The sequence below is a fragment of the Globicephala melas genome, chromosome 5, assembly GCF_963455315.2.
Source record: "Globicephala melas chromosome 5, mGloMel1.2, whole genome shotgun sequence".
Taxonomy (NCBI): Eukaryota; Metazoa; Chordata; class Mammalia; order Artiodactyla; family Delphinidae; genus Globicephala; species Globicephala melas.
Window position 1 is genome coordinate 86,605,145 of NC_083318.1, and position 8,996 is coordinate 86,614,140.

At 32.4% G+C, this 8,996-nt stretch overlaps 1 protein-coding gene across 1 annotated transcript; it reads left to right on the top strand.

Moving 5' to 3' along the window:
• Positions 1 to 247: 247 nt before the first annotated feature.
• On the top strand, positions 248 to 4,634 carry CSN3 (casein kappa). The gene is made up of 3 exons (XM_030880738.2): positions 248 to 313; positions 2,984 to 3,016; positions 4,176 to 4,634. The coding sequence occupies exons 1-3, from the start codon at positions 257 to 259 to the stop codon at positions 4,632 to 4,634; spliced, it is 549 nt and encodes a 182-aa protein (XP_030736598.1). The 5' UTR covers positions 248 to 256.
• Positions 4,635 to 8,996: the final 4,362 nt, after the last annotated feature.

The window sequence follows — 8,996 nt, forward strand, 5'->3', positions numbered from 1 at the left end:
TGTAATGGGGTTTTTTTGTTTGTTTTTTTGCGGTACGTGGGCCTCTCACTGTTGTGGCCTCTCCCGTTGCAGAGCACAGACTCCGGACGCGCAGGCTCAGCGGTCATGGCTCATGGGCCCAGCCGCTCCAAGGCATGTGGGATCTTCCCAGACCCAGGCACGAACCCATGTTCCCTGCATCGGGAGGCGGACTCTCAACCACTGCGCCACCAGGGAAGCCCTAATGTAATGTTTTTAATTTTTATTTTTAGGTGCAATGATGAAGAGTTTTTACCTAGTTGTGACTATCCTGGCATTAACCCTACCTTTTTTGGTGAGTTAATTTCATCTGATCAATTTGTATCAAAACTTTTTAAAAAATTTATTTAAGGTCTCTAATTATGTAAATTTCTAAATACAGTCATATTTTATGGAACAAAACAGCTGCATACTAACTATATTTTCCTAATAGTAATTTATTTTTACATTTATTTCTCTTATAAAATTAAAGTCATGTTCTTCTGAATATACTTCTGGTTTCCAGAAATCAAGAAATCATACTTTATCATGTATAGAAAACCTTTAAAATTCTCATATGATAGAGAAAATACATTTGGGGGGAAAAACAGTAAATATTTTTAAATTATAATGTGATCTAAAAATTCACAAAAAATAAATACAGAAATCATAGACCAGGAGCAGAAATGTTTTTAATTAAATTCCTATCTCGTGCAGACTCCAATCCCTTAAGGGACTAAGTTCTTAAAAGATTAGGAGCTCGTTTAAGCTTTTTTACCAATTTCAAATAACTTGACAGGTACTTTTAACATTCAAACATATTGTAATTTTTGTTATAATCTTTCCATTATGTCAATTGAGACTCCTTCTCAGGGCTTATATCTACAAACAACTCTATGATTTTCAGGCATTTTCTTGAATTACATGCTGTGTATCAAGGCTATTGGAACAAGAAAAATGTTTGGAATTTTTTTTTCTTTTAATTTTTTCGACTTGTTTTCCTTCTTGTTTTGCCTATTGCTCTGTTTTATTTTCATGTTCATTTGGGGATCCCAGGCACTTATTTGCCAATAGCAAGTACAGAAGGCAAACATCTCATGTTTTGTGACCTCCTCTTAGATTTTAAAATATGGGAGGATGCTAGTCCTTGTTTCATAATTCATTTATTATTAAATTTAGATTTTCTTTTAAGTTAATATCTCAAATAATTATATTAGGTAAATTCTTGGAGTCAAACTTTTTAAATATTTGAATTACTATGGCTTTCACATTTATTTTCTTTCATTTATTCTCTGAAATTTGATTTTATTGTGGCCACCTGCATATTTAGAACTTGGGTTTTCTCTTTGAGTGAAAAGGATTAAAGTTTAAATCAGAAAGTGATCCACAACTGCCTGACCTATAGCAACCTCTTCTTGAGCTACTTGAGCCTGCTCTAGCCCCCAAATACTCCTTCTGGTTTTCACAAAGCTACAAGCCCCACAGACATGAAGAAATAATTCAAAAGAAGAATGAAAGTTTATAGATTGTACCATCCAATCTTATGAGCAATCAAAATTATACAAATTAAAACAGCAATATGATAGCATCTTTTATGTGCTAAATTTATTCCTTCTCTCCAAAATAAAAATAGTTAAGATACAATTTATTACTAGCAATTATGAGATGAACTGCACAATCTTATAGCCTACTGGTGGCATTATAAGTTGGCATAAATTTTCTGTACAGCAGTTTAATAATTTCTATCGAAGAATTTCTCCCCCAAAATCACATTTTTGAAAAACTGTCTTAAGAAATCAATTAAAACTATTTAAAAGGCCACTGATATCCAGATGTTATTCATCTCTCTATTTATAATAAAACATTTTTTGGAAAAAGCTTTAATGGTTAACAATAAAGAACAAACATTTCATGACATAGTCATTGATTATTTATATTTCTACTATGAATATGTAAGTATGAAAACTATGATATAATGGAAAACTGCTATGAGAGATCAAACTTCTTTTAAAAGAAGTAAGATACAAGATACTAAAATGAACATATACCAGGAACACATAATACATATAGATTGGTATTATATTTAAATGTCTAGATTATCAGGATTTTTGAGTATAGGCAAACTTTCAATATTTATATAACTTTCTAAATTTTAAACTAGTGATTTAATAAATTTGGAGAAAAATAAGTCTCTGTCTCGTATTACACACCAGTATTTTTTTTCTAATCTCTGATTTTCTATACCTACAACTTCCAAAAGTTTTGTAGAGTCTTTTATATCCAAGTGATATGTGTAAAGTCTTAAACTAGAACTGTCATTTTTAAAATATTTACCATTATGAACTCACTCAAAAGTTTATAAAACTTTTGTGAGTTTTAAAGCTTCATAAAATTGCTAACTCCTGATTTCCTATGAAGGTTGTAATCCAGAATTAAGAAAAACACTATAAATACACAAAATTTGATTTTTTAAATGGTATTATTTATACACTTATATACTGACGTTTTGCTAGATATTTTTAATCAAGAAAACCTCATAAATCATCTTAGTAGGAGAACAAAAACAGAAAAATATGCTCAACACTCCTCTTATTTTTAACAATGTATATTCAGTACAAACTGAATATAGGTTGTTCATGTTCTTCATTTAAGCAAATATCATGTATTACATTTGTTGGGGTCAAATGATCATATTCTTTTCAACCTTGAATTTTTCTCCCTAAACAGTGATTTTTAAAGACAACTTATCCATGGAGCTCATTATTACTATTTTAGTTAGTATATTTATGTCACTTCTTGAGTGGTTCACAGACTATGGTTAGTTAACCATGGAAAGTGCTTTATAATATTTTACAATACTAAAATAAAAACAAAAAAATGTTTTGTCTTTGATATAAAAGACATTTTTAAAACCACAAGAAAATCTAGACTCTTTCTTGCTTTTTTTTAACTTCTTATTTCTCATTCTTTCTCTGAATCTCGCCAGAGTGCAGAGGGGCAAAACCAGGAACAATCAACAGTAAGTTCAAATGTTTCCCATAGAGATATGAACTCCAAAGTATAATATTATGCAAAGTTTAATGATATTAAAATGCCTCTGTCTAAACACTAAGTAAATATTTAAACTCCATGAAATAATCTAATAATCCTTGTAAAAAACATCACTTCAACAACCAATCATATGAATCAACCTCAATGTTTATCTGAAAATCTCAGTATCATTTTGTAGGCCAAGTCATGTCTTTTGATTTTCATATGTATTTAGTAACATGAGAAAACCCTCTCAGAATTTAGTAGTGGGAAAAAATGAAAACAAAAGCAAAGTTTAATATTTCTCCTGTCTACTTTTTAAGACTTGGGGAAAGATCCCTCTCTGACCCTTCTTTGAATACTTCTCATACACTTGTATTTACTTCTACCTTTTGTTTCCCCAATCTGTTTGAATGAATAGGTCTCCATTCATGAGAAAGGCTTGCTTTGCCGTGTAATTTTGTTGATTTGTTTCTATGTATATGGAAAGATCTAACGACGTATTTTTATAACTGCACATAATTAATAGAACTGAAGCAAATAAAAATAGAAAATTTCCTAACTGATCTTTAATGGATAAAACTAGGCTGAAAAAAATCCAAAGTATAAATCCAGAAATCCATATCACATTATTTTACTATTCTGCTATAATTAGTTTAGAAAAAAATGTGCCCTCAGCCTAATCCTTCGATAAATAAAATACAATTACAAACATGTGGTGAGAATGTATATATACACGTATAAGGAAAAATATATACATAGTTTTTTCTGTGTGTAGTATGTTTGTATACTGTATGTCAAAGCACTCTATGAGACTGGTCTAGCTGTGGTACTTATAATGTACAGCATTTACTGAGCACTTTTTGTGTATGCCAAGCTCTGGTCAATATGATTTACATTATGGATTAGCTCATCTAATTTTTTTTAACTAATATTATTTTTAACGTTTGTTGAAAATCAAGAAGTAGAAGGGAAGTGTACAAATCCATATCTTGTAAAATAATATGGTTGCTGGGTTCACTATGTCCAATGTTGTACTTACTTAACATCAAATACTGTAATGTTGTATTTCAAAAAATTCTGATTTAAGACATCTCTTCATTCTAGCCTACAATAATACTATTCTGCATAATTTATTCTTTTTGCAGCGCTGTGAGAATGATGAAAGATTGTTCAAAGAAAAAACAGTAAAATATATCCCAATTCATTATGTGCTGAGTAGGTATCCTAGTTATGGACTCAATTACTACCAGCACAGACCAGCTGTACTAATTAATAACCAATTTATGCCTTACCCATATTATGCAAAGCCAGTTGAAGTTAGGCCACATGCCCAAATTCCTCAATGGCAATTCCTGCCAAATATCTACCCACCTACTGTGGCACATCACCCACACCCACGTCCATCATTTCTTGCCATTCCACCAAAGAAAACTCAGGATAAAACAGTCATCCCTATCATCAGTACCATTGCTACTGATGAGCCTACACTTATACCTACCACTGAACCAATAGTGAACACTGTAGTTACTCCAGAAGCTTCCTCAGAATTCATCACGAGTACACCTGAGACCACCACAGTCCAAGTTACTTCACCTGTGGTCTAAAAACTAAGGAAACATCAAAGAAGACAACACAGGTAAATGAGCAAAAGACAAAATGAATAATAGACAAGATTCATGGATTTATCAAAACAATCATAAAATCTAAAATAGTATAGATGGATAAATTAAATCTGTTACAGGAGCAGGGTAATTATAACTTTAATTTGGTGGTGCCTTAGCATTGATACACTAGATTCTTTTCCAACAAGAAATGAAAAATAATCGTATTTTACAAAATGAAGAAAAATTGGGAACTTTTTTATCAAACTTTTTTCAACAACTGGAACACTCCTAGAATCTATTTGTTTTATTTTATTCCTATTCACAGACAAAGACAGTGGAGTAAATAACTATTAAACTCATGATTTTTCTTATCTCAAAAATGCAACTCCTTAGAACAATGTATATAGGATATGAGTTTAAATACATTTTAATTGTATAACAGTGTTCTTGCATTCAACAGTGTTCTTGCACTCTAATTTTGGTATGAATAGAGTGAAAGGAAATGATAGGCTTCCCATGTAGCTTTTTGATTTAAAATACAACTCGGTGTGACATAGTGGTAACAGCATTAAATCAGAGAAGGCTGCTTCTTCCATTGTGTGATCTTAGGCAAGTCATTACTCTCAACGAACTTTCAGTTTCTCATAATTTTGGTTGCTATGAGGTTCAAGTGAGAAAGCATATTGTGAATGAGTTGTAAAAAGTGATCAGTCATGAACTGTAATGCTTTAGAAAAGATAAAGTAAAATTAGTAAATACTAAAATTTATTTTCAACTAACATCTCAAGTCCTTACTAAATTATCAAAACTACATAACTATCTCAGTTTATTCCTGTCGCAGCCATGTGGAACGGATTATATTACCATCCTGAATTCACAAAAAAAAAAAGCCAATAAATGCAAGTTACTACAGCTAGAAAGTTCAAAACTGGGAACCAAATCAAACCTGCTTGATTTCAGATAGTGAGGCTTCATTAGTATGTCGCCTATTTCCATATGGGCTAATTTGCAAAAAAAAAAAAACAGAAAACAAACTATAATTTCCCAAGATCAGCATATGTGTAAATTTTATTATTGAGTTATGTTTAATAAGACTTCTGGTAAGAAAAAAAAACATAAGTTAATAAATCTTTGACTCATTAAATTTTTGAAAACAAAAGGAGAAAATTAATGGAGACAACATGAAAGCAAGTAACTGAGTATTCAATTGTCCATTTTATTGATCTAAAATACATTATTACATGATTGTTTTTAACAGAATAATCATTATCTCAGTAGTTACATTTGTTCAAAACTAATGAACCTAGATTTCTAAGTTAAAACCACTGTATAATATCACTTATAAAAAAGAATGTATAGGACTGTGTCTTTCTGTAAATATCAGGTGAAGGCAGTTATTTCAGTTCACTATATGTGGAATTTAAATATTTAAATTTAGATATTTAATTTGATAGACTCCTTGATACAGACATTAGGCAAATCGGAAGCTAAATAAAAGTCTACATATCATGAGAACGGTTAGCACATTATGAACTAAATTCCTAAACTGTCATTTTTATAGGTCTTTCTGAAACCAAGTGACTGCTTCACACTGTCCTTTAGCCAGTTGTCTGCCTTCAGTGAAGAGAGAAAATGATTTTCACAGATTCGGCTCCTTTCTCTTCTCCCCTTACATTTTACATCCATGCCACATTTAATTTTTTGATTCCTGCATAATAAAGCCAATTGAATGCAATGGATCTCTTAATTTGAAATAGTCTGTGAATACACCTCAGGGATATTTGAAACTTTGAAATTCCAAGATAAATTTAGTGTGAGTGTGAGTACACACATTTAATTGGAGGCAAAGTTCATAATTTCGTCTGATTTTCAAAGTGGTCCATGGTTTAACACTGATTAAGAACATCTTCTGCAGGATGACACTGGAACATCTAAATTTATGGCTAAGTCATTGGGACCAGAGAAGAACTAAGCTATAGTGTTCAACTCCAGAAGACCACAAAGTGACTCTTGGGAGCCATGAGAACTCTAGAGGTAGCATTAAATTTAGGTGTCAAAATGTAATGCTAATTTTAGTCTAGATCATTCCCAAGAGCAAATTCCAGATACAGACAGGTTACAGATGACCACAACTACAAACACAGATAGATATATGGCAAAATAAACAAGAGTTGACTCTTGACCTGCATGAACCAGTTTCCGCCAGACTTGAAGCTATAGTCTCACACCTGTCAAACTCACATTCATACAAACACACACACACACACACACACACACACACACACACACCAGGAAGCTTATGGAATTGAGGTCTTCCAGTCTACAAAAATTGATGAATACTCAAAGTCCAAAAATATGGCAGTTTTTCCCTTAATGAAATATTGCAAGTAAAATGAGTGGGTCATGTATGTGCTTACTCCATATTTAACACATCATGCCAGGAAAAATACAAATCACTCAACCCGTACAAAGGGCTTACTGTCACTCTTTTGCTGAAACCCTCAATAGATGTTCTATTGTTAGGAGTGGTTTACAAAACTTTACCTTCTCTCTCACTCAAATGCTAGAGTCTGGAAGAGAGGGCTGGTCAGGAACATGGCATGGCTGGGCTTCATTTGCTATGATCTTTAATAATATTACTAATTTCTAGAAAAATGAAGTTAAAGGATGGAAGAAATAGAATTTATTTCATTAATTAATAAAACATTTATCTCAAAGTACTATAAGAATTATTATGGAATACAAAACAACAATAATAATAATAAGCAATCAACAGTTATATATTATAGACCATAGGCCAATTTTCTCTTTGCTCATATATATTCAATCTTTTAATAGTTACTCATGGACTACATATTATTATTATTGTTACTATTATTATTATGAAAGAGAATTGAAGTAATTTTCTCCAAGTGGAACTGGAATTGAACACGGATAATTTTGCTTTAAAATCCTTGTTTTTAATCTTGTGAACACTACTATAAAAGCATTTCCACACTGGGTGGTGAAATAAAATATGAAACAAAATACTGTGAAACAGGAAAAATATTCTTGTCTTAATATTGGCTCATATTAATACAATAATATGTCTAACTAAAATAACATTAATAAAAAGAGTTGTTAAAAGTAGGATTTTAAATAAAACACTTACCTCCCTGATATGACATTATCTGAACTTTTGTACCAATTGGATTAACCAGTTAGAGTTTACTGTGTAAGTAATATGGCAGAGTAAATCCCTCAACTACTATTTACATGTTAAGAAAATACATTGGTGAGTTGGTTATTTTGGATTTGGATAAATTACTTTCAGATGCAAGGGTCCATTCACGTGAAGGCAGTTTATATGAGAAATTATATCTTTAGCACAGAAAAGAAATGGGATCTGGAGATTTACACATATTCATTTTTCAATTATTTGCCAAATGCCCACTATGTGAATACAGCATGTTTCCTCCCTGCCTCTAGGACCTCACAGACTAATGAGATTAGAAAAACATCTTATTATTCAGTCTTGTAACACAGCCTTATCTGAAAGTTCTCAGGTCTTCCACAAATGCAGTGATAAGTTATATAATAAATATTTATTTAGCACTTTAAAATGTATAAAGAGCTTTCACACATAGAAACCTCTTAATCTTCATCAATAACCTCTTAAAATAATTTCTTATTAATCCTCATTTTGTATATGTGAACACAACTTTAAAGTAGTTAAACATAAGAGAGTGAAAATTTATAGGCCTTAGATTTAGATAGAACTGAATTAAAGGTTTAGCTCAAAATTGCTTAACTGTGTGACCCTGGGTAGCAGATAAATAAAGTGGACAATAACATTTTTTGATTTATTGATATACGTGTTAGGCTCTGTATCAAGTATTTTACAGGTTTTACTTTATTTATTTCACATAGTACTCCCTTAGAGAGGCACTATTATTATGTTCATATATAAACAAGGAAACCGAGACTCAGAGAGATTAATTTGCCCAAGAACAAAAAGCCACTACAGGGCTTCCCTGGTGGCGCAGTGGTTGAGTCTGCCTGCCGATACAGGGGAAACGGGTTCGTGCCCTGGTCTGGGAAGATCCCACATGCCGCGGAGCGGCTGGGCCCGTGAGCCATGACCACTGAGCCTGCATGTCCGAAGCCTGTGCTCCGCAACGGGAGAGGCCACAACAGTGAGAGGCCCGTGTACCGCAAAAAAAAAAAAAAAAGCCACTACATATATATACTACCAGATGTAAAATAGATAGCTAGTGGGAAGCAGCCACATAGCACAGGGAGATCTGTGCTTTGTGACCACCTAGAGGGGTGGGATAGAGAGGGTGGGAGGGAGACACAAGAGGGAGAGGGAGGAGATATGGG

Coding starts and splice junctions, on each gene's coding strand:
- CSN3 (XM_030880738.2), top strand. CDS start 257: ATGATGAAGAGTTTTTACCTAGTTGTGACTATCCTGGCATTAACCCTA. Junction 314..2,983: donor CATTAACCCTACCTTTTTTG/GTGAGTTAATTT, acceptor GAATCTCGCCAG/AGTGCAGAGGGGCAAAACCA. Junction 3,017..4,175: donor AAAACCAGGAACAATCAACA/GTAAGTTCAAAT, acceptor TTCTTTTTGCAG/CGCTGTGAGAATGATGAAAG.